At 37.8% G+C, this 26,980-nt stretch overlaps 2 protein-coding genes across 3 annotated transcripts; one reads left to right on the top strand and one right to left on the bottom strand.

Annotated features, from left to right (window-relative positions):
* Positions 1-808: 808 nt before the first annotated feature.
* LOC108111450 lies at positions 809-1,770 on the top strand. Of its 2 annotated transcripts, none has more exons than XM_017220919.2 (2): positions 809-1,186; positions 1,394-1,770. In XM_017220919.2, exons 1-2 carry the CDS (start codon positions 973-975, stop codon positions 1,768-1,770), a joined length of 591 nt encoding a protein of 196 aa, XP_017076408.1. In that variant the 5' UTR covers positions 809-972. The 2 variants fall into 2 exon arrangements, with proteins under 2 accessions (XP_017076408.1, XP_017076409.1); XM_017220920.2 differs by having other exon boundaries at positions 813-1,186; positions 1,397-1,770.
* Positions 1,771-1,839: 69 nt separating this feature from the next.
* Positions 1,840-26,491, bottom strand: LOC121529719. The gene is made up of 7 exons (XM_041817653.1): positions 26,119-26,491; positions 5,313-5,392; positions 4,836-5,171; positions 3,974-4,738; positions 3,656-3,785; positions 2,032-2,356; positions 1,840-1,970 (listed from the first exon to the last, which is right to left on the bottom strand). Exons 2-7 carry the CDS (start codon positions 5,333-5,335, stop codon positions 1,840-1,842), a joined length of 1,710 nt encoding a protein of 569 aa, XP_041673587.1. The 5' UTR covers positions 5,336-5,392; positions 26,119-26,491.
* Positions 26,492-26,980: the final 489 nt, after the last annotated feature.

Genomic DNA, 26,980 nt, shown 5'->3' with positions numbered 1-26,980 from the left:
AGTATTGTTCTCATAACTACGCCACATATGGTCCAAATGAGGAATGTAATACCTCGTAGGGCTCGTAATTTGATTGCAATGATCCCCAATTGCTTTGCATTCAAATCTGGGAAACTTAAATTTTCGCAAAACGAGATTATGTTACCCCCATCAAACATGCAAAATTCCGAACTCATATGTTGGCCATTCGACTCCATTGTGTCTAGATTATGTAGAGCCAAAGATATGTGATATATATAGAACCCCTTCCCCTCAGAAAATTCAGCCACACTCAATGAATTCCTCAGAGGGGAACATAAATTTATGGGTGCTTAACGTTTAATAATTGTCGCTGCTTATTTTTACACAGCAAACAATTTTGTAAGCTGAAATCCATAAACTATTAAAGGGATCCCATCTGAAAAAAAAATAAACGTGTTTCTTTTTCTTTCTTATTATTTTAATTCTGTTTTTAGTTCATATAATTAAACTCATGCACAAAAATGTCTCGAATCAAAATTGCTTTTCGTTTATCAGAATGCCGAAAACCCTAAACTTGGTTCTACTGTATGGGAACCAAGTGATGATCTTCACTTGGCTGCACTCCCCAGCGCATGGAGTATCCAGTTTCTTCCCGTGGCCCCAACTTTATCCCCACCCGTCAGATAGTGAATTTTGTTTACCAGCCATATCCATATCTTATTTACATATGGGCATTTTTGCTGCCCCACAAGCGCGCATTAAACACATTTTAATTGAGTTGCAGCGCCAGACGAGCCGGGTTTGTCTCGGCAAGTATTCAGTTTCGGGCTATGAGTGCTGAGATCAGGGTTCTGGTTGTGGTTCCATGTCAAGCTCTGGTCACTCGGTATTCAGTCTTCAGCGTAGCTCGATCGCGAAAGATGTGCGCCGCGAGCGGCGCTCCCAATTCCAACAATCCAGCCAATTTTGCTTCGGATAAGAGGGGATAAGACGCTTCGATTGATTGGCGCCATGTGCTGTTGGTGTGCACGTGTCTACTGGACGGTTCTGCACAATCTTCTGGTTCGCCTGCTGGACAGTCTGACGGAACTAAGGTCACCTGTCTGCTGTAGCTGCTGTTTCGGCTATCAGAGACAGGCCAGTGAAGAAGGTGACGTCGCAGAACGGGTTTCCAGCACAGATGACGATCCACACCAGCAGCCCCATCAAGATTACGTCATTGAGGGTGAGTTCTCGCAGATATCGCCGTTTCAAAACAAAGTCATATGTCTATCCGCTGGTGAAATGTAAACAAAAAAGCGGGCTAAACTATCGATTTCTGTGGACAACATTATATTCCTGCAGTTGGAATATATTTTAAGAATGAGTTACTGTTTTCTCTTTTCCTGTATTATACCTATAAAATAATTATTTTATTTGAATCTCTTTTAAGAAGACTCAGACGCCTTTTATGCGGAGATAGAAGAGCGGCACGTGGAGAAGGAGCAGTACTACTTTACGGTGGATCGACCTACGGCGGAGCGCATGCTCCATGGAAGAGAGGATGGATCTTGCCTGGTTCGACCTTTCAAGGCAGCCGACCAGTGCATCCGCTACATAGTGAGCATCTGGGCGGCCGATCAGTTCTACCACCTGTTTGTGAGGCAGGTGGACAGGAGACAGCGGTATGCCATAGGTCAAAAGAAGCCACAAGAGCGATGTTTTGGATCCCCCTCGGAAATAGTGGAATTCTACGCGGAGCATCCACTACTGTGCACCAACAAGATCCGGAGTCAGTGCATCAAACTCCGTCCCATCAGTTACGCTTAGCTAAGGGGTAAATCTTTATTGGATAAGAGAGGGCTTGTATGTACAAATGGGGTAAACTTAAGATGATCCTCAGGTGGCCACCACCGCTTTGAAGGCGCACTGGTTGTTCTGCATCAAGGCGGGCCAAAGGAAGGCTTTTATAAGGTCCGATCGTCGATCCGCCTGTGGATGACGTTCATGTTTCTCGGGCCTCAGGAAGCCTGAATTGGATACATTAAAGATTAAGATTGTGAATAAATTAATAAGAGCTTTAAAACTCACCCAGGTTGAAGTCCATGTCCAGGTAGTAGGGCGACTTCTGGTTGATCATCCTCCAGGCTAGGCGGACACAGGCACTCACATAGTGGGTTAATGGGGGGCAGGACTCCAGGCAGGGATACTCGTGTAAAGTGGAGAGCACCTGGTTGAACACCGACCGCTCGATCTCGCCCAGCGGAAAGTTCTCGGCAGTCTCGAAAAGGTGCTGGCGAACAGATCTGTCCAGGGACAAAGTGGTCTCGCTGCTGCTGTCCAGAGGACAATTCAGGATGCGTCGTACTTCCAGTACCTTTCGTTCCCGCATTCCGTGGCATAGGCGGAAGGAGAGCTGACCATATATGAAAAAGTTGGTAATGAACTCATTTGAACTGGTTTCGGCTTAAGACTTCAAGAACTTTATGGAATTCGGACTTCAGTACTGGAAAATATTAGCTAGTATACAAATTTAAGCTTGCCTTTTATTTCTATATGCTGATCTGTGTTTGTAATTTTTTCCTGGAAAAGTGTCTTTTATCTATGATCGAAAGTGATACGATTACTACAAGTTTGATCCTCCGCGCCTACGTAATTTTTTGGAACCCTGGGGGCTCCACTTTCCCTCACATTTTCGCTGCTCCAACGCCTAATCATGCTCAAACGCGATTTTGATCTGGTCAAATTGATATTTTGCAATCGCAATTTGCGGTCTGACAGGATCTGAAGCATCAGAGCCCACGGCTTTGGCGTTAGTAATTGATGGCCAAGCACTTGAAAATTGAAAGTAATTTTCGTTGGCTGAATTGGTCTTACAGTTTGAGAGTCATTGTGCTGTGATAAATTTCTATGAAAGCAGTTCAAGCAGTAGAAACGCTTTCTTAACGATAATTGCCCATTAAAATAATAATAAATATCTTAGTGCTTTTGTTTATAGAATGACACCTTATTAATAGGCATTCTTTGAGTTAATTAGCATAAACGCTTTTTCGAACAATTCTTGTATTCTGGCGGTGACCTGCTAAATGGCAATTGAAACGCGATCGCCCCATTTTAAAAACAATCGATTTTTACTTTTCTATTGACAAGAGCATCTTAAATTTGAATAGCTCCAAGAAAAGATCAATAGCTGCTTTCAAGTTAAAAGGAGTTATTGACAGCGAATTGGCACTTTTAAAGATTATAAACGCCCCTGATAAATTGACTCCATTCATCACAAATAACTCCACGTTGTCTTGACAAGTGAAAACGGAGGAGATAATTATAAAAGTAAAAATTTGGGAGTAGAGATTCGCATTCCACCGACATGTGAATGATTGACTGCCTTGCAGTTGGCAGCAGTTTCTCCGCTGGACTTAATCTTAAATTAGTTTTTGCCATTTTCAACCTAATAAAGGTTATCTGATAGATGTTATACCGAATAACATATTGGCCAAAAAGAAATGCTGCACCCAGAATAATATTTTTTAACTTCCCCAAAAAAAGTGAAAAGACTACCTGACCCGCAATTGGCATTAATTTCTCCGCGATCAGGTTAGTCTTGAAATTTGTTCGGCCTCTTTAACAAGCCATTATTGAAGTTTCGGACATATCTTCTACAGGCAATCTACAACCCGACCCAAAGCGTGTGTGTCGTTAGGTACTTCAGACTCACCACGATCATGGAGAAGAGTATCTTGCCCTTGAGGCTGTGCGCATGTTTTATCTGGGGAAGACTGTCCAACGCCTCCAAGGCATCCGCTCGATTCTCGACGTAGAGATTCCGATAGAGCGACACCATTTCGCTGCGGAGAAATAGAAATGGAAATAGAAATGGGAGATGAGCGACAGAGTGTGGGATGTGGCCAAGTGAGAGTTGGATGCGGTCTCGATCTGATTTGGCTGAGATTGTAATGTGGGTGTAACACCTTATTGGAACTCGGTCAAGTGATAGAACCGAGGTTTAAATAGTTCAATATATTTGAGTTTTTACCTGCCGTCATCGCTGCCGGAGTCATCCGAGTGGTATCCATCGCTGCAGCTGCTCGTACTGGCTGCGCCGGGTGGTGTGGCCTTCCCCATGGAAAGCGAGGTCCCCGGAGGACCTCCCTCTGGACCCATCATATGGAGCACCACCTCGCAGCCGCGGGAGAAGTTCATAAGCAGGCCGGCGGCAGGACGCTTCTCCACAAGAGCTTGCGAGTCCAGGCGGCGCACCTGACCCACACAGGTCAGCACCTCCTTGTCGTTCTCCACCCGCGTGCTCAGATTCTCCACCAGGGTTTGCAGCTGCTTCAATGCCGGTTTGTCCAGCATGGTGAGCAGGGTCTTATTGTCGATCAGTCGCTGCTGAATGTCCCCGTAATTGATGGCTAACAATCGTTGGTGAGAGGAGTGGGCGGGATCCTGGTTGACCGTCACCATGCTCAGCTCTTCTAGCTTGTGAATGGCCATCTTATAGGTGTCCACATGGCGTTGTAATTCTGCTTTCAAGGCCACATGAAGCGATATAAGCTGTCCGGAGGCATCAGTGGTGAGTCCATGGACTCCGAGTCCCTGCACAGCATTGTCGAAGCTGCGTCTCCTCTCCCTCACAGTTTGCCGGAGAGCTGGTTCGTACTGTGCCAAGGCCTGCAGGAGCCGAGCGCATCTTTGCCGAAGTCCAGATTCATGGGGATTAGCAAAGAGGCGCACCAGCTGCCAGGCCACCGTTTCACTTGGTACTTCGGGCTTTGGAGTGGTGTTCAAGGTGGTTAGTCTGAGAGGGGAGAGAAATAAATTGGAATACCTTATACTCTTATATTCTATTCACTAAATTTAGTTATAGGATTGGATTAACTTGAACTATAACTCACCTGGTAAAGAACGACTCCAGGAGGTAGGCACTGTGGGGCAGGTGCTCCAGCAGCAGATCCAGCGGGAGTTCGGCGATGACTGATCTTAAAACTGAGGGACCTAATCTGCCCACCACGCCAGCAGCCTCCCTGTACTGTCTGCCCTCCGAAAGTAACATTAGACGCCGGAGAACTTGCCTGGGACTGGTGAGGAACTCCCGACCATCCCTGGAGGGTCCGCGGATGCGTTCCCTGCTATCCGCCATCGAAACGGTACCAAAAGTCAGAGGAGGCGACGGAGAGTGTCCCTGGAGCTGGAGAATGGCGTCCTGGTGGTTCTTTAGCAGCAACTGCTTCCTGGAGGCGTTAGAGATGCGGGTTACTCGGGTTACTCGGTTGTGGGTTAATGGAATGGCTTTGTACAGATGCAGATGCGAAGTCAGTGAGATGCAGATGCAGATGCGAAGAGTAAGATGCAAGTTCAGTGGGACTGCTTACAGCATATTGGGCGTGGGTTCCATGACGATGCGTTTGCCTGGGCTCCGGACTTCGAGGGTGGGCTCTGAAAAACTGAAAAACTGGCAGACACAATGCCACAATTAATAGCGAATAGGAAATCTCATTGGCAAGAATTCGCGCACAAAACAATTGGCACTTTCACCGGCGCAACAACACCAGCCAACATAATTTATCATAAGTTTAGCCATATGCGTGCATAATGCCATCTACAATAGCCAGGGTTGTCAGTTAGCTGTGGGAGTTTCCACCTCAACTATGACAACTAGGAAAATGTTTAGGGCCCCCGCACAAAGGCAACTTTCCTTGGGGCCGCCTCTCGAATGCCAGCTATTTCCCCATCGGCTAGGAAAACGCCTTTTAGCCTCCACTCCAAATGCATTTAATTGAAATTTGGATGTTGGAGTGGGTAATGCACTGTTAGGAAGGTTTGATAAGTAAACACTCTTACAAAGGCATTTGAAGTTAGAACTTTGGGCACCTGCAGGGTTATTGGCTGCCGTTCTCTCCCCTCTTTCCGGAGACTGATTACTTTGGTGGAGCAGCAGGGAATCGGACACTGGGCCAACCAACCCGAACCGAAAAGAACTGACCATGTTTTTCTTCCCGAGAATCGAGCAGAGTAGAACATTAAATGTTTACCAACAAGCCGAAGAGTCCGGAAAGGCAGCCAACCACAGCGGTTAGGTAAGTGGCTATCAAATGGTTGCACAGAAAAAAACTTCTCTTTGAAAAACGATTTACGCAGAAAATAATTTTATGTTAGAGCATTAGAACTTATAAGCATATAATGTATTCTCCAAATATCAATATATATTGTTAGCTGAGCTTATGAATCAGTAAATAGAGTTATAGTAGTAAAAATAGTTTTAGAAATATCCTATGAACTAATATGAACTTCAAAAAGAAACCACCTAAAAGTATAAGAAAACATTGAAACCCTAAAATAGTTTATTTACCCTTTTTTCGGTATACCGAAATTGTTATAAATTGTAAATTGAAATTATTAACGTTTTGGAGTGCTTACTCCACGCTGGAGTGGAACTTCCAGCTAAACGCCGACTTGGAGCCGGAGGTGACAGTGACCCAGCTCGGAAAGGTCAGACATCGTGCATTACGGTCTTAACCGGCTTAACGGACAGGTAGACGCCTTAATTGAAGGCCCAGTAAGTGCGCTTTGGCAATACTTTCCGTTACCAGCTGGCGAGGTGTGTCTCATTCAGCTGGGAAAGAATGTTCCACTCGAGGGCGTGGCCCTGTGGGAAAGAGATCGTATCAGCGGTCTTATAGCGGATTTTCCGATCTGCGTACGTGTTGCCAAAATAGCGTGCAGGATCACCTGAACATCTGTTGATCTGTGGTCTTTCTTCTCAGCACATGCAGTGTGCGAAATACGAGAGATAAACAAAAGTTACCGCATTTCGCTGAGCTCATGTAGCGAGAATCCCCCGACATGACGGCCACAAAGAAAGGGCCCCGAGATTACCAGACAATTATGAGTACACGGGCGACAAATTGAAAGATGCCATCGAGCGGAGCTGCTGGGAAAGCCATAGAAACGTGGCCATGACACTTGGGATGCGCTTCGTTGGCTTTCGAAAAGAAGGGTTAGGAGGAGGGGTCTAGGGAATATGTTATGTAAGCTGGTGACAAATGAGCGGGCTGAGAACGGAAGCCAAACTTGTCGCCACAACTCGAGAACCCCTCTATTTCTATACACCATCACTATCTCCATCTCTATCTCTATCTCTATCTGTATCTGTATCTTTGGCTGCGGCTTTTAGTTACACTCCGGGTCTCAGTTGGTTTAATGAACCCAGCGAAAATAGAAATGTGGCGATGTGAAATGATTTGTTGTGCTGGCCATAAGGCAAACATAACTCTCGCAGCTCGCCATTATTGTTATTACAACAATTCGTTATGAAGTTGCTGGCTCTGATAGTTTCGCAGGCCAACAAACTTCTAATTGCCCCGACCCCGTGCTCTGCATGCAATCGAGATGGGTTTTTATTTTGCTCAAATTTGGTACCTCTTTCGGAGGGTGTTCTTGGGGTGTATTTGTAAGAAATTGCTCATGTTCAAGGGATTTGAATCTAAGATACTTTAATATATTGGATAATTTGCTGGTTAGGCTCTGGTAAAAGCAGCTAGAACTCGAATTTGGCATAGTAAAAGGCAAATGCCTATCTAAACCCTGAAGGTCATACATTTATATCACGAACTTATTACAGAAACGTTATACCTTCATTACTGTAAGCAATAAGTATTGCCTGGTTTATTCCCTGGAGTCCAAAGTTCCCATTTCTTTTTGCTGCTTCCCCGATTTTGTGTCTTTGTCATAATGGTGTCCATAACGAGCTCGGAATGAAGTTGGAGCTGGGAGCCATTGCTGGCGTGCGGCTGCTATTAAGGTTTGATGGCGATCAACAATCTGTGGCATGATGTGGATTCATCAGACACCTGTACCCGTGGCAATTAGCCGCCAGACGGGAACTGCCAAAAAAGGGCAAGAAGAGCGGCAGACAGACTGGAGTCCATTCCGCTAGTCGTTAATCAAAGAGAGCGACCCAATCGTGTTGACCTCAAAATCTCAAACAGACAAAAAGCGTCGCGAATTTATTGTCGTAAGACAAACGCACAAGTTCTGCATGGCGAATAAAGAAGAAACTTGTTTGTGGAACGATCGCTAACTGTTCCTCGCACCTATTCCACAAAGGGAAGAACGGCCCTCATTCAGTTCCCATATCTCAAGATCGGCCGAAAATTAGCATTTCCATATACTCTTCCATACTGATTGATTCCATCATAAAGCATAAATAGTTCGCGGCTAAGACAAAAGACCCCCGAGGGCTTGGCCCCCGAACTACGGCTCACCTAGTTTGGGTTTTTGGGCTGAAGTCCGGCCCATCAAAGTTTGACAGCTTCCCCAGCAATCTAATTCGTATTAACTTTTTTTGGCTGCCTCTTGGCCAGCACCACCTCAATTATGATGGGAACAAGTTGGCGGCCGAAACTGGGTTAATTCCATTCATTCAATTAGAATAGGAACAGCCGCGAGCTTTATGGCCAAGTTGCAAGTTGGCTCGCTAATTGGCGTCGCCTGCCACAGTGTCTTTGTTTCTGGGAAAGATCTTCTCTCTTCTGGCGGTGAAACGAACCTCTAAATCTGCATAAATTAGCATGGACCAGCCCTTGACTAAGCAGCCATAATGAGGGACTAAGCATCCGATTTGAGGAAAGTATCTCGTTCTCACTCGCTGGGGCATTCATTTTATTTGGGAGTATTCACCATCATTTTATGGTCTTGTCTATAGGAAATAATTAAGAGCTTAGAAAAGAAAACCAATTAACGGGGCAGTTTGCGTGACAGACTGAGCTTTAAATTATGGCTGTTCTTTTTTTGATTCTCCACTTATTATTTGGGAATGGCGAAAGTAGCTAGAACATAGGACATAGGCTGATTATAGTACATCAGTTTTACATTTAGCTGACTTGATTTTAAAATTTTAAATACTTGTATGCACTGATACTCGGTATGTATGTGTCGCCTGAGTCAGGTATTCTATAAGATCCTCCCTCCATTGGTTTTCTGGAAGACGTGACCCTTTGCTATCCCTTGGATGAGTCCACCTGAGAACTCACCCCTACCCTCAAGTGTGCGCTCAGGTCTGCTTGTGCGTGGAGGTGCGAACTCACCCCAACCCTCAAGTGTGTGCTGATATCTGCTTGTGCGCGGAGGTGTAAAAATTTATTGTTAAGCGTTTTAATGAAAAGTTGCAGTTTTTAACTTACAATCGTATAAAGCATACCACTGGAAAGGGCTTGAAAAATGCTTTCCAATGACACCAAACACACTTTTTTTTTTTTTTTTTTTTAGTGAGGGCCTATATTGAGACCCCCAATTACCGAAATTTTTGCCTTTTTAGGGTAGTAGTGAGCACTTGGGGCATCGGCGAATTGGCACTCGGCTAAAATGGCACTCGGCGAAATGGCCCTCCACTGATTAGCCGCCCGCCCAGCCAGTGTCTAGGATAAATCTTTGGTTGGGGTCTTGGCTGAGAAACCGTTTTCGGGTATAGGTCATAGGAGTCCAAGATCATTACATTACGTTTGTAATTCATTCCGTTTTCCCCAAGTGCTCACTACTACCCTAAAAAGGCAAAAATTTCGGTAATTGGGGGTCTCAATATAGGCCCTCACTAAAAAAAAAAAAAAAAAAAAGTTTGGTGTCATTGGAAAGCATTTTTCAAGCCCTTTCCAGTGGTATGCTTTATACGATTGTAAGTTAAAAACTGCAACTTTTCATTAAAACGCTTAACAATAAATTTTTACACCTCCGCGCACAAGCAGATATCAGCACACACTTGAGGGTTGGGGTGAGTTCGCACCTCCACGCACAAGCAGACCTGAGCGCACACTTGAGGGTAGGGGTGAGTTCTCAGGTGGACTCATCCAAGGGATAGCAAAGGGTCACGTCTTCCAGAAAACCAATGGAGGGAGGATCTTATAGAATACCTGACTCAGGCGACACATACATACCGAGTATCAGTGCATACAAGTATTTAAAATTTTAAAATCAAGTCAGCTAAATGTAAAACTGATGTACTATAATCAGCCTATGTCCTATGTTCTAGCTACTTTCAGCTTAAGGCCAGAAATTTTTAATTGCTTCACGATCGAATGCAAGTGCTGACAACGTGGTTACAAGTAAATATATATATAAAGGTAAAATGTTTATTTCATAACGATTGTGCATGACCGTTTCCGATTCCTTTTAAGTCTTAAAAAAAATATTTATTGCAATTGACGGTGTTCTGACCGTTACTTCCCACACACCTGTATTTACATTCGTGGAACCCTTGGGCATCGTTCTTATCAAGTGAACATAGAAAGGGAAAATCTTTCTTACACGGAGATTGTGCACGAACTATCCCGCTGTCCGTAGAAACCATTAAATGGAATATTTACTACACTTGTCATTTTCCTGACCAGTCTTCCGCACACACCGATATTTACTTTCACTGAACTCTCAGGCCTCATTATCATCATCCGTTAATTTGTTCGCCATCCTTGTCTTCCTTATCCTTCAATACCATATGACTGGCGTCCGGGGCTCCTATGTATACTCAAAACCAATACGATTGGTTCTAGGAGTAAAACATACCTGTATGCACTCCCTATTGGTAACATTAGGTGAACATAGTCTAGAGACTATATAAATGACACCACTCAAATTGCTCAGAATCAGTTACTCAAAGGCCTCAGAAATACATCACTATGGATCTTACTGTTGAATTTTATAATTCTTTTGAGGCTGATAAGACCCTCGTTAACCAACCTTTCGATATAAACGTTAAAGTTATCGGGTCAGATGAAATCGATGACCAGGACTCCGATGTGGAAATTATTGAAGATTCTGAGCCGGACTGCGCATTGGATCTCGATGATGAAGACACCGTGGACCGATACCTACGAGAAGTATTCGAACCACCCTCATCGTCAACTCAAACCACTCCATCAGAATTGGATTCTTTAGGCTTTGAAGACTTTCCTATGGGTAAGGATACCCAGGAAGTTCTAAGAAAACTTATTCTACTTGAACAAAGCGAAGAGCAATATAAGAATATGCAGTGTGCTCAAACGTTTGATTTGAATGAGTCTGAGCCTAGCCTGTTTCCAAATGATGATCACATTTTTAATGAGATAATTGAAAATGAACCGCAGACAAAATATAAACAACTTATGGATGACGGACAGGATAGTGTTTTAATGGATGTTCTCTTAAGATTAGATTCCTAATATTTGTATATTTGTCTTAAAACATTATGAAATAAAAACACGTTATATAAATTCAATATTTAAAGTTTTTGTTCTTTATTAGATATTTCTCTTTCGTTTTATTTATACTTTTTAATTCAGCATCGTGCATCAATATCATGTGCATATTAAAATCGTCTCGCAGCCAAAATTTCCGAACATCAGTACAGAAATAACAGTAGTAATAAAAGGACTTTGATTTTGTATAGCTAAAGTTGTGTACTTTTAAGGTATGAACTTTTAGACTGTTGCGCGTAGTAAAAGATTTTGATTCCGAGCATAACTCACAATGAAACTTGCCCATTTTGATGTGAAACTGAACTGAGTTTTTTTTTAAAAAAATACATCTATTTTAAAGAGTTTTAAATGAAAAATTTTATATTATATACTTTAACTGTGTTGTGGTACACCTGTATATAATATATACATATATATAGTGTGTACATGAAAGAGTGAAATAGATATATTTCTTCATGTATAAAAGACCATGTAATTCATGTAACAAATTAGTATTCAACGACTAGTGACTAGAACACCACGACTCCAATCTCTAACCAATCAAAAATGGTATATAAACATTTCTTTATGTATATAATCCTTCCTAATCTACTTATTCCTTATAGGATTTTTTAGAGACCCTAAATGAATCAAAACCTGTTATTGGTTATACGAAAATTGAAGATCTATGTATTGGGTTTGATTATAAGATCACCGGATGTAAATTAAGGAAAACACCTTATGGAACTAAAATATGCCTTTATTTAACCAATAAGGAAAATGAGGATATTTGGATATTTCTACCAAAAAGTTATGTAAACAAATTTTCTACTAAGACACCATTTAAGAAATTGACTGAGAACGGAATTTCTCATATGGTATATAAAGGAAAGGATCCCAATAGATATAGCTGTGCTCAAATTGAATTTATCAGTAAATAAATGAAGTAAATAAATGAAGTAAATAAGAAATTCCCCTTATAAAAGATTGAATTTCTTATTCCAAAATCAGTCTTAGTTCAACCTTAACAAGTTACAAGTCTTACAAAAATGCACGCTAAACAAATTGAAGTCTTCTTGATGCAGTTTGAAGACATGTTATTCGAGCAACACCTCAGGAGGCTTGAATATTTAAAAGCCACCCTTGAGGACTTAGCGGAAAAGGAGTTAATACATTCAAAGTTTGGATTCCACTACAAACTTTGTCCTTGGAGTGATGAAGATGCTACATCTGGACCAGACACATGTCAGTGTCATATGCTGCCGATATTAGAAGACGAGGCCCTTAATATTATGCTTAAATATTATAAGTTAAACCAGAGATTGTATCGCTCAGAAACATTAAATAAACTCAACTAATAATAAAAAAATTTTATTTACTTTTTGAAATTTTTCTTAAACATTTTAAGTATTTGTTTATCATTATAAGTAAAGTCGTTTTTCTTGAAATTTTTCAGGAAGCACTTAAGTGATTTATTTCTACATTTAAAAAGTCCGAACAACATACAATAATGACCACAGGTGTTAGAAAAATATCCTTGTAGTTGTTGTTTATTAAAAAAATATTTATGGGCGTTTGATCTTAAAAATGTTATGAATTCCTTTTTCTGCGGATATTGACCATATGAATCGAAAAATTCAGCTGACTTAGGGCTATCAAAATAGAAGGCAATCCAATGAGTTCCAGGTTTATCTGATGGATCGGTATTCGCAATAATAAGAGCCGGATACTTTTTTATAGTTTCAGGTAACTGGTCCGAAGGGAAAACTCCTTTAAAAATCAATCGTGTTTTTGCATGCTTTGATAGCAAATATTTAATTTGTAATGTATTCATGTTAAAGGAGTAATCGTATGTTTCTATGCTTATCAATATCAATCATGGAATCGTATTCGCAGTACACCAGACAAGTAACTGCTTCAGTAAGTGGTTCAGAGAATCTTCCTTCGATTCGTATAGTTCCTTGGGTTATTAAATTCGCACAAACACTCGAATTTGAATGATCGGCAGTTAGGTCAAAAGCCAATATAAAACTGTTTGTGTCAAACATTTCCTTTGTAATTTGCAGACCACGATCATAATGTTTTATCCCACTAGATCTGAATAGCATATTATAGCCCCGTGAGCTCTGAACATTTTCACCATTCGAGTAATCAAACTCAAGAGCTTGAGAAGGAACTTGAACTCCATTCACCAATAAGTTAAATCGTTGAATTTTAAAATGTTCAAAATGAAATGGATCTAAACCACGGTTTCCTGAGTATGAACGGTTTTTAACCATACAAAACGCTAGAAAATTGGGTAGCTGTCCAATAACTGCATTGTCTATAGATAATGTATTATTTCCTGGGTATATTGTAAAAGATTTTACTTCAACCTTATTGAAAGGGTATATAGCATTTTTGGTCTGTAAAACTCGATGGTGAGCCAATAAAATGCTTGGGTTAACTGTTATATGATTCATGAAAAGTTGAGCTTCCAGTATCTTTAAATTTGACTCAGTACCAGTTTCCATTAAATAAAATGCAGTCTTTTCAATATTAAAATTAATTCTTAAATCAACATTATTTACTAGTAGTTTTGGTTGATTAAATATATCGCCGTGGATTTTTCCGAAAAGTTCCACCTTATTACTATTTTTAAATAAATTTTTAAGCTTTAGATTGGTATCTGGATAAACATATTCGCCTGCCGTTATTCGTCCAAAATTCGGGAAATATCCTTGGGAGGCTAAGTGACTTTCTGAGGCATCACTTCCATAGTTTAAAACTGTTTGCAAATACGATCTATAATGATAATTATTATCACTCTGCGATACTAATATATTATTTAAATAAACTGAGGAACTTCTAAATATAGAGTGTAAGATATTGTTCACTACACCGACATCGTTTCCTACAATGCCGGTACTATCACTTTTTCTAAGTTGCACAACAAGTCGTAAATAAACACTTGATAGGTCTCGATATGTTTCACCATTTCCTAAACAGACAAATTCTATTGATGATGCTCCGTCTAAAGAAGCAATTGGATTATATGAAACTTCTTCAGTTCTTATAATGGAACTTTGCGTGGGATGTGGTGCAAACAAATCCAGTTCACTCTTCATGCATTCGATATGGTTATTCATTTTGTCTTAGAAAAAATGTCGCTAATATTTAATTTTCTTATAGTTCTTTTTCGTTTATGATGCGGTTTGGTTTGTTTACGCTGTTGCTTGGATGTTAAATGATGTCGTTTTTTTCTGGTGCCTCGCTTTTTATTTCTTTTTCCTTCCCCGTTTTGGAATCGGGTTATTTTATCAATTGCTCTATCTGATAAATTTTTCAAAGCAATTTTGCTCTGTTCTTGCAGGATATTTCTTAAGGGCTTTCTCCCGATTTCATTGATTACAGCCTTTCCAGTAGCAGCAGCCTGACTTTTTATAGCAGTTATACCCGAAAGAAAAAGTGGTTTGATATAATTAAAAAGACCACTAAAAAAGTTCCCGATTCCTCGTCCTTGTTGAACTATTCGTGGTGATACATAAAGACTTCCAATATTGCTTAAACCACCCCCACATTGGTTTAAATAGTATTCGTGATAAGATTTCACCATGATGACTGTTTTTATTATGAGTAAATAATTTTTAAGCCCGTATTATTTATAGACTTTACAACGTCCTTCTTCTTCTGAAATGTAGAGTAACAAAAATCGGAACTGTTGACGTTTCAAATGGAACCTTATATCCGTTTGAATCAGTAATTAGTATTGAGATTTCATTTGGTGACCATATATCCAAAGGATAATATTCAATGTTTTTAAATTGAATATTTTTTTCTTTTCCATTATAATACATTACTCGAAGACAACGAGGTTTTTTACAGCCTACAGATCTAGGTTTAATTATGTCAGTATAAATAAAAATCAACCCATTTTCAGGTGTTTTTGAATCAACGCTTACATTTTTATATCTAAATGTTTCAGCATTTACTAAGCTAACAAATTCCGTTTCTTCACGTATTGGAATTTCTTTATTGGAAGTTTGATTAATATAATTATTGAGATACATGTCTATAATGCCAACTTCCCAATCATCGTTCATGTCTTGTGGGATATTTACAATGTTTGTAAATGCACACTTTACGTTATCAGGAAATACATTTAATGAATCATTACTGAGCAATGTGATAAACATTTCATCTAAATTCCCCATTTTTATTATTTAAATTAAGCACTATTGATAAGAAATCCAACTGATTTTGTTTTTTTCCTATTTGGTTTTTAGCACGAACCGATCTCATTAATTTTTCACGTCCAGACACATATTTAAGATCTTGAAATGGATTTGAATCTATTTTATATTTTTTCAGCTTTACCCTTAATTTACGTTGTTTATCATTAAGCTTCACTTTTGTCACTGCTCTTCTTTTAATATCTTCTTTATCGTCTAAAAAAGAAGTATCACTTAATTTTCGCTTATCGTCTAACAACTTTGTCCGTTCCTCGGTCTTAAGTTCTCCTTCATCACTATCAGTTGTTAAATTTGTAAGGACTTCATTTTTTGGTAATTTTTCTTCATATTTTATTATTGATTCTGAAGTATCAGGTTTTGCATCATTCCAATCTAATATTTGAGTTTCATTAATTCTGCTAGATATAGGGGTTGATTTTGAATCAATATTTCGAAAGTTAAATGATTTATTACGTTTTTTGTTTTGGTAGTAGCATAATTCTTGCCGTATTTTGATCCATTTGTCATAATCACTTATTTTATTGTTATTCAAAATTGGTAAAAATTTTATATCTATTAGTTCACTACCCCGGTCATTGTTTACCAGTTTTTGGTATGCGTTGGGATGCATTAGAACTACTTTGCTTAAGTTATGTTTATTTTTAATCATCTTTTAAAATTTTTCCAAAAATTCCGGAAAGCAATGAACTGATTAAAATAGGTAGGAAACCACCCTTCTGAATAAGAACTTTTCTCTTAGAGCTTAGGGTACGCTTTGGACATGAGAGATATCGCAATGCATTTTTATACTTTTTAAGAGCATTAAGATGTGATTTTGTAACTTTATGATTGCCTTGTAATGTGTTTAAAACAATCTCTACTAATGTTTTTACGAGGTCACTATCACTATTACTTATAATTGCCTTTCGAAGTTTATTGTTGGCCTTTTTGAGCACATACAATAAATGTTTGTTCGCTTTCAAGCGATTTAGATTCTTTTTGTAAACCATTTTCGTCTGAAAAGCACACGGTATATTCGGAATTAAAAATATCCGTTCTAAATCTTAAAAGATCGTTGATTCCTTGAGTAAGATCAATAAGTAAATATCCGTGTGGTTGTTCCGTTACTTCCTTATATATTCTAAATAACTCAGTTGGATTTTCAGGATAAATTTGTCTTGCTAAACATTGAAATTGTAGTTTATCACGAGGGTTTTTAAACATCACAATATATTTTGTGTTTAATGATATGTCTCGGGTATGCGATGACTTATGGAATATATTTTGAGTTACAACTATTACAGATAAATTCCTATGATGTGATCCTTTTGTAAAGAGCTCACATACATTTTTATTAAAAGCCCCCATCATCAAGTCATCCAATATTAAAAGAATGGGTTCATTAGTTTCGTTTTCAATTACATCAGGAACCCCTTTATAGTACTCAACATTATTAAAGTTTGGCTTAGCACTCTCCTCTCCATAACACCAAATAATTCGATTTATTGAAGTATTTAGCAAATCATTCTTCTTGTTTATTAAGTTTTCCAAAAAAGTGGTTTTTCCTGATCCTGATGGTCCGCAGATCAACATTGTAAAGGGATGTATAAACTGCGTAAACATTTTATTTATTTTTATTTTTTATTATATTTGAAATAGATTTTTTATCTTATCCTTAAACTACATTAGGTTTATTTATGTTTTTCCTGATCGCGTTTTTTAGAGCAGTTCTTCTCGAAGTGAGTATCAGATCCACAATAATTGCAATAAATCAGTTGTGTGTATCCCCTTTTGCGCGGATCATTACCAAACAAACCCTTGAATGACTCCATTGTATAAGACAACTTGTAGGTTCAACTATTTATTTATTACTGAAGCTTAAACATACGTTATAGTATTATAATATACTTCTTAATTTGAGTTTTCCAATATTACAAATAGCTTAAACAAATTATTTAGGGATCCGAAGAGGAAATGTTGTCTTATGTATTTTACAATTGGTGAAAAAAATTTGGTAGATGGGTAAAGCTTCTTCCGATATCTATATCGATTATGGTCGCTGACAAATACTTTGATAAAAATTTTTTTAATTTCACCACGAACAATAATTGAACTATACTTATTGAGTGGGGAGAGAATTTCTTCTAGGGCTGTATACGGTATATCTCCAGCGGCCCATTCCAAACCATTTATATTTTGTTGATTTAAATGTTGCTGCTTAAGAGTTTCCTTATCCAATTCTTTTATGTTGAATGGCGGTTTGAAATGAAAGAAATTTGGTATAACCGTTCCTGCTGGCATGAATGCAAGCTCCTTGACAAAAACTTGTTTGTTGTTTCCAAATAAATATTGAAAATCAACAATAACGCTTGAATTACGATCTACAGTGTTCATGATGGTTTGAAATTTTGAACTGGACTGAGGGTGTACATGCGAAGGCCTTTTCCTTTATATACCGGACAGATTAGAATAAAGTTTTAGTTAAAATAAAGTGCTCTAACCAAATAGACATGTGTGTACCGAAAAGAAATAAAACTCCACGAAAGAAACAGGACCATGAGGTCATTTTTGGATTCGAATACTATGTTGTACATAATTTAAAGTTGAAATGTGGTTTATCCACTTCTAAAAAATTTATGCCTATGATCTGGATGCAGCAAAGTAAAAGTAATTTTGTTGGATTTGATAAAGACGAATGGATGCAACTTCTCACATATAAGGAATATATTCAGTTGAAACTGGACCAGTATGACTTCTTGATGCCTGACACAATTATTGATAACCCTGCATGGCATCTATGAAATGTAATTTTAGATTTAGGAAATCTGATAATCAGTATGTTTTTGTAATTAATCAGTATGGTAACAAAATTGAGTTTGACTCTGAGTCCTGGAGATCCTTACTAAGACTTGGTATATTTTTTACAACCTTCCTATGTTGGAATTCAATATTACGACAACAAGTGGTATATCTTTACTATAATCATATTATTCCTAAGTGTGTGTCATTACAAAAGTATGACATTCAGTTAGCTGACTTAGAGGGTTCTTTCGGTAAAGATGTACAAATAGATTTAACACGATTATGTTTTGAAATTTCGAAAAAGATGCGTAACGAATTAAAAAGAGATGTACTTCTATATAAGCAGTCCATATTAACTAAGCAAATATCACTATCAAATAAAAAATAAAACAAAATAAAATAAATCAGCAACCTAAAATGAGTAAACAACAAGTTGTTGATGAAATTCACAAACCGGCACGCAAAAACTTTTTGCGTCGTAAATTTGTTCAGAAGGGGATTAATGATACATGGCAAATTGATTTAGTTGAAATGATACCCTTTAGGAAAGAAAATAGAGGGTATAGATATTTATTGACTGTTATTGACACATTCTCAAAGTATGCATTCGCTGAAGCTGTAAAGTCAAAATCCGCACTGGATGTTACAGAAGCAATGAGAACTGTCTTTAAAGCGAGCAAAAGTAAACCAAAGAATATTCAGTCAGATCAAGGAAAAGAATTCTTTAATTCAACATTTAAAACATTAATGAGCACATTTAATATAAATCATTATCACACTTTCACACATCTTAAGGCTTCAATATGCGAGCGTTTTAATCGAACATTAAAAAATCGCATGTGGAAAATGTTTAGTATGCAAGGAAATTATAAATGGATTCATAACATAAAATATCTTGTAAACCAGTATAATCATTCATATCACCGAACCATTAAAATGAACCCTGCTGATGTTTGCATTAAAAATGAGGAGTTCATTTTGAAAACGGTGTATAATTTCCCTAAAGTTTTTCCAAAACATAAATTTTCTGTAGATGATTTTGTTCGAATAAGTAAATATAAAGGGAGCGTTTATGAAGGGATATGAACCCAATTGGACAACGGAGGTTTTTAAAGTTATAAAAGTTAAGTCTACATATCCAGTAACATATGAGCTTCAAGATTACAGAGGAAACTCTATTGATGGGTCATTTTATGAACAGGAACTACAAAAAGTTAAAGATAAGAATGCATTCCTGATAGAAAAAATACTTCAAAGAAAAAATAATCAAGTATTCGTTAAGTGGAGCGGATTTGATTCTAGCCACAACTCGTGGATTCCTGTAAATAAAATTCTTAAATAATAAAACGCAATTAGATATATTTTTAAACATTTATTTATTCACATATTTTTCTTAAAATAAAATTTTAATAATACAAAATATATTTACATATTTACATATATACTTTACAATAGATTATTATCTTGATCACTATTTATAATATGTTCAATTTTATAATGACCATGAGCTAATGTATTACAATTATCTGGTAAAATATATCTCTTATCATCCTTATAATTAAGACTTATTTTGTTCATAATTTCTGTATACAAAGTATGTGATCTACTACGAATTACACGCTGTGCTCCATAAAATGTTTTTTTTATATTTTATACATTCAATATAATCAGTATGACTTAGTTTTTTAATAACAGATTTTTTAACTCCTTTAATTTTTTGAATAGATTCTGTTTTATTTTTATCTTTTGCAACTACACAAGAATATGCCTTAGCTTTAAGACCAGCAAAGGAAGTCATAACATCTCCAGCATGTTCATCCTTCATTTTTCCTGGTTCTCTATTATTGGCCTGAATTATTTGGTATTTATTTTCTAACTTATAATTTGAGGTATCAAAGCGATCGGGATTTGCTTTTATAGTCTCATAGAAATCATCCTCTGATGACAAAATAAAGGAGTCTGTATCCATATATATTATTTTCGTAGATGGACTTTTAACTAATAGAAAGTTGTAATAAAATTCATACATAAGCCACTTTGATAATTCTAAAACTGCTACTCCTATGTATATGGGCTTATCATACATTATTTGTGATGGTGTCGATTCAATTGCCGCTAAATCCGTTCCAAATAACTCAACGCTATGGAAATCATTTCTAGCTATACGTTGCCTAAAGCCTGGAGAATTTTGTCTAGACTCATAATGTTTTACTAGAACTACTTTACGACGCTTTTCAACATTTTCCATAGTTTTTCCGTATACGGCATTATTCATTAACTTATAAAAATTTTTTTCGAAGTCATTTCGTGCTAATTTTCTTTGATTAGTATTTAAATCAATATAGGGTTTTAACCAGCATGATTGTGTAAATGACAAAATCCTATGAATTTTTCGCAAAATCAAGCCATGCTGTAAACAAAGCTGAAGCTGTTTTAAATGAATTATGTATCCACTTTTGTTAGTTAAGTCTGCTATCAGTTTAACCTGCTTGCCTCCTGGGGGAACTTTATTTTCAGGACAAAAAGGCAAATAATTATGAGAGTCATGTTGATTAGGAGGGTATTCCAGGTCAACTTCTAACATATATCCTACATCACCATCAGATAATATATTTTTATAGTCAAATAATGCGATTTCTTCCCTAGTTAAAAATTTAAACCCTGAAAGTGGTAAGGGCTGACTCATAGCCCATCCATATAAATTATTTGCGTCAATGTAACTTAAGAAATTATTTCGTTTGCTAGGATCAAAGTTATTTAAATACTTATTATTTGCTATGGAAATTCTTTGACTGCATTGTGTTAAGCCCCCTCTTACAGCTCTTTTTAAAAAGTTATACATATCACCATCACTTATTAATTCTAAGTGTACGTTGGTGAACTTTAACATTGCGTCCCATGATATGGAGGGAGCAGTTACATAGTTTATGGGGTCTAACTTATAAATTCTACGACAAATATTTCGAAAGTTTTCAAAGACATCGGCTAAAATTAAAAACGTCACTTTCTAAATAAAGCTTTAAGTAATCCCTTATAGTATTACAATTAAAAGTGTCCCAAACTTTCTGTGCAAAACTATAATCTTCAACACTACAATTTTCATCGCTAAGAGAATTATAAAAACTATCAATGCTAGGAAGCTGGGTTTCGTTAAACTTTTCAAAGCTATCCAAGTAATCATAAGGAAATACACCCTTCCTACGCATTTGTCTGAATTTTTCTCCTTGAAATTTGGTTGCGAGAATTTTAAAATCCCTATCTTCCATATAGCTTGATAATTTTTCCAAGCTAGAATTTAGAAACCGTACTGAATCTATATACCTAATTTTATATCTATTTAATGCATTTAGTTTTATAGTTTGTGTAAGAGCTATGTACAATTCTTTATTACAAGGAATGGGGTTTAAATCTCCTTCCAATTCAGTAATAAATAAATGTATATCATACTTAGATAAATTATGAAAAACTACAGGAAAAAATGGATCGCTTAATTTATATTTTGGCTTACAGTTCTTATGAATAGGACCTACGTATTTCCCAGAAAATTGGTCGAAGTGTTTGTCCAGGTCGCCATCGTTGATTACCTTTTCACAGGCGCAGCAACTTCCTTCTTGGTCAAAGTCATCGATTGGATCTGTACTGGGACTTTTTGCTGTGGCCCAATATTTGTAAAATAAACTCAAAGTCCTTTCTTTGAGAGTTTTACAAAATTGCTTAATGCAATCTTCACCTGTAATTTTATAAAATTTAAATTATTTCAAAATTTATTAACATCATTTTTTTAATTTACCTTCATATGTCCATAACTCATTCAGAGTTGGATCATATTTGTGTGCAATGTAGAAGGATACCGCGCACGCTGAATGTTTTTGCACCTTTGTTGTTGCCGAAGTAGCCGGATTATTTAAGCAGATCTCATAGTTTTCAAGGACCGCCTCTATGTCTGCATATATAACTACTGGAGGTGATAGCTTCTTATGATATCCATTGAAAGAAGTGGTCGTATTAGGTTCAGGATAGTACGAAGCCACTTTTTCCACATTCAAGCTTATTGTGGGTAGTGTTCGTTGTTGTATAAAACTGTAGACAGTTATCACAGAAATATTTTCCTGCGTGCGATTTTGAATGCTGCGAGCCGCATAATCTTTTGATGCACGTAATATAGGCATAGTGCATATTTTGACGGTTATTAATGCCTAATATATTAACGTGGTTTGGTAGAATCTCTTGAGTTTTAACTGTAGGTCCCACAATTTTTTTACCGTCATTATCAATTTCATACACATTGATGCTAAAATCTTTATTTTTTTTCTCGAACTGATTTATTCCTTTTTTGGTAATTGGGAACTCAATTCCTGAAAAATCCAGTCTCATTCCTTCATAATCAATGACTTCTGCATTGATATTTATGTGGTAGTTTGCCGGTTTCGTTAATTTCTCCCGTGAATATTTCTTTTGTTGTGGTGTTGCAAAAGTAGCATTCTGAAATCGCTTGTTAGCTAGAAATGCTAAAATTGCCCACTTAAAACAAAATACGTCTGTGTTTTGAATATTTATTATCGCATTTCGCGATCTTATGGCATTCGGAGCTGGTATGAAACCGCTTGCAGGAATGTTTTCTAGTTTAACTATAGTGGCTTCAAAATAATCAAAGTTCTTGATAGCCCAACCAGAATCCTTTTCCTGGAATTCACTGCTCGATGTTATTAGGGATTCTATTGCGGCATTTAATTCTATAGTAATATTTTCAACTTGATATACCGATCTATATGCCGTTCCAAAGTGTTTCCTGGTTTCAACGGTTTCTCCGTCATCTATTTGTTTCATATAAGTCCCGTACACTCTTAACGAGAATTTGATTGCTCTATATTCTGACATGCAATCCTCAATTATTTTAAGTAGATTTGATTGACAAAATTGATAAAAATCATTTAAGTCAATTACATTTTCGTTGGGACATTTAATTCTATATGTTTTTACAGGAAACTTGGAGTTACTCACAATTTGTGAAATATTTTTATAATTTACATCTTCTCGAACCGAAGCATTCTTATGGTAATCGGTTAGCATATGCTGACGTTCCCTCGACTCAAGATACTGGATACCACAAGTATGACATAAAATTTCTCTTTTTGCTCTTCTGTATTTCCCGAAATCTTAAGCTTTTTTTGTAGGACTATTTGGTTCCTTACCCTCATCCATTCTTATCCGCTTGAGGGCATTTGCTGATGTTGAGGGAATATCGTCTCGAACAATATCTGGTTCCTGTTGTTTTCCTTTATTATCCTTCTTCTTCATTAAAATGCTGAATGCATTTTGCGGTCCTTCACAATTCTTATAGTGCTCGTCAAATTTATAGTTGGGGACTATACGGTAGCACAAGTCACATCTTATTTTAGAACTTGCCATTAAAACCTCGAAGGCATTCCGAGGTTTGGAACACTTGGCATAGTGATCACTAAACTCACACATCTTCACAATCATAGCACACAAATCACATGCAATTGTTGACTCCATTTTTTTGATTTAAACGATGTAGTTTTTAAGTTATTATAATATTTGAAATGTATTTGTATATATATATATATATATATATATATTTGTAAAAATTGTTTATAATTTTTAAGCACCGACGAAAATGACAAAGATAAACACAATAAAGCACCGAGACTTTTAATGTAGTTCTGAGGCCTTTGAGTAACTGATTCTGAGCAATTTGAGTGGTGTCATTTATATAGTCTCTAGACTATGTTCACCTAATGTTACCAATAGGGAGTGCATACAGGTATGTTTTACTCCTAGAACCAATCGTATTGGTTTTGAGTATACATAGGAGCCCCGGACGCCAGTCATATGGTATTGAAGGATAAGGAAGACAAGGATGGCGAACAAATTAACGGATGATGATAATGAGGCCTGAGAGTTCAGTGAAAGTAAATATCGGTGTGTGCGGAAGACTGGTCAGGAAAATGACAAGTGTAGTAAATATTCCATTTAATGGTTTCTACGGACAGCGGGATAGTTCGTGCACAATCTCCGTGTAAGAAAGATTTTCCCTTTCTATGTTCACTTGATAAGAACGATGCCCAAGGGTTCCACGAATGTAAATACAGGTGTGTGGGAAGTAACGGTCAGAACACCGTCAATTGCAATAAATATTTTTTTTAAGACTTAAAAGGAATCGGAAACGGTCATGCACAATCGTTATGAAATAAACATTTTACCTTTATATATATATTTACTTGTAACCACGTTGTCAGCACTTGCATTCGATCGTGAAGCAATTAAAAATTTCTGGCCTTAAGCTGAAAGTAGCTAGAACATAGGACATAGGCTGATTATAGTACATCAGTTTTACATTTAGCTGACTTGATTTTAAAATTTTAAATACTTGTATGCACTGATACTCGGTATGTATGTGTCGCCTGAGTCAGGTATTCTATAAGATCCTCCCTCCATTGGTTTTCTGGAAGACGTGACCCTTTGCTATCCCTTGGATGAGTCCACCTGAGAACTCACCCCTACCCTCAAGTGTGCGCTCAGGTCTGCTTGTGCGTGGAGGTGCGAACTCACCCCAACCCTCAAGTGTGTGCTGATATCTGCTTGTGCGCGGAGGTGTAAAAATTTATTGTTAAGCGTTTTAATGAAAAGTTGCAGTTTTTAACTTACAATCGTATAAAGCATACCACTGGAAAGGGCTTGAAAAATGCTTTCCAATGACACCAAACACACTTTTTTTTTTTTTTTTTTTTTTAGTGAGGGCCTATATTGAGACCCCCAATTACCGAAATTTTTGCCTTTTAGGGTAGTAGTGAGCACTTGGGGAAAACGGAATGAATTACAAACGTAATGTAATGATCTTGGACTCCTATGACCTATACCCGAAAACGGTTTCTCAGCCAAGACCCCAACCAAAGATTTATCCTAGACACTGGCTGGGCGGGCGGCTAATCAGTGGAGGGCCATTTCGCCGAGTGCCATTTTAGCCAAGTGCCAATTCGCCGATGCCCCAAGTGCTCACTACTACCCTAAAAAGGCAAAAATTTCGGTAATTGGGGGTCTCAATATAGGCCCTCACTAAAAAAAAAAAAAAAAAAAAGTGTGTTTGGTGTCATTGGAAAGCATTTTTCAAGCCCTTTCCAGTGGTATGCTTTATACGATTGTAAGTTAAAAACTGCAACTTTTCATTAAAACGCTTAACAATAAATTTTTACACCTCCGCGCACAAGCAGATATCAGCACACACTTGAGGGTTGGGGTGAGTTCGCACCTCCACGCACAAGCAGACCTGAGCGCACACTTGAGGGTAGGGGTGAGTTCTCAGGTGGACTCATCCAAGGGATAGCAAAGGGTCACGTCTTCCAGAAAACCAATGGAGGGAGGATCTTATAGAATACCTGACTCAGGCGACACATACATACCGAGTATCAGTGCATACAAGTATTTAAAATTTTAAAATCAAGTCAGCTAAATGTAAAACTGATGTACTATAATCAGCCTATGTCCTATGTTCTAGCTACTGGCGAAATATATTTGCATCCTCTATCTGTAAATATATCTTATCATTGTGATTAAAATTCTTTAAGCTTGGTTGATTATTAAAGAGGTCTGAAACTTATTTGAACTTATTTAAAGTCAAACTGTAACAGTTTGATAATTTTTTCATAACATTTGTTGATTGTTTTCGTACCAACAAACTGACAAAAAGAGATCTGCCTCCTATAACCATTAATACATATTTAATTCAAGTTAGCCCCCTGTTAGCTTCAGCTTTAAACCCACCCAGATGTGATGTTCAACCGATTGAGGAAAGTTGGTTGTTATCCGCTCGGCTTCCCACTAAAAACGTGAAGATTTCTTGTAATGTTTCTATCTGAGGAGCGTTCAACTCTATTGGCAACTCCATTCTCCGCTCCGTTCACACCCACCCAGTGGGTCTGTGATGTTTTCGTGCCACTTACATGGTTTGCAGCGGTGCTGGCTCTCGGTAAGTGTGCCACTAATCCACAGGAGTATCGCCAGGTCGTCTTCTCACTTGACACCAAAGAAGTCACAGATTCTCCGTTTTCCTCGGCTCCCGAGCAATTTTCACTTTGCTGCCGAAAGCGACAGGGTCAAACACTACAGGCTGTAGTCTTTCTTCTGGGGTCTTGAGACTGTAGCCTGAGCTTGTCTCTGGTATCTTGTATCTTGTATCTCGTAGAATGCAACCGCAAATCACAGAGTTGACGGCGCCTTCGTGTTCATTTGGCAGCAGCACCACTCAGTCTACAAACATTTTTGCACTTCATTAACTCGTCTAACATTTGTGTGGCAAATGCCACGGGAAATTCCTTGTCTCCGCGAAGAAGCTGTCAGTCTTCTTCGCCCGCCTTCGCTCTTCTCCGCCCGATTCTTCTCGCAGTTTACCGTTTAAGCACGCGCTCCCAACGGAGGAAAATCAAATTTGGGAAATGCCAAATGAAAATCGCGAGGAGCGAAGCACGACCGATCGCGGTAAAAGTCCAAAGCAGACTGAAACTGAACGAATGTCATGACCACAGCGGTACAGACAGTTGGCTGCCAACGGGAGCGAAAGAGAGCCTTGAGAGAGCGAGAGAGGGCTCAAAGTCCGCTCAAAGATAGCAGATCAAGGCAGCTGAGCGGCCCAAAAGAGTTCCACCGAGATTAACTCCTCTGCAGAAGCTTTTTGAACAAGTTAAGATGCACACAAAAGAAAATAGTACCTAAAAACCTCTTAACTTAAATATTTTTGGGAAAATAAAAGGGTTAAGAAGATCTTTTAGCATTGATCACATAAAATTGTTTAGTAGTTTTGGTTGT

This window comes from Drosophila eugracilis, unplaced genomic scaffold (genome assembly GCF_018153835.1).
Source record: "Drosophila eugracilis isolate 14026-0451.02 unplaced genomic scaffold, ASM1815383v1 contig_1781, whole genome shotgun sequence".
Taxonomy (NCBI): domain Eukaryota; kingdom Metazoa; phylum Arthropoda; class Insecta; order Diptera; family Drosophilidae; genus Drosophila; species Drosophila eugracilis.
The sequence above is the reverse complement of the archived record's forward strand: the minus strand, read 5'-3'. Positions and strand labels throughout refer to the sequence as shown.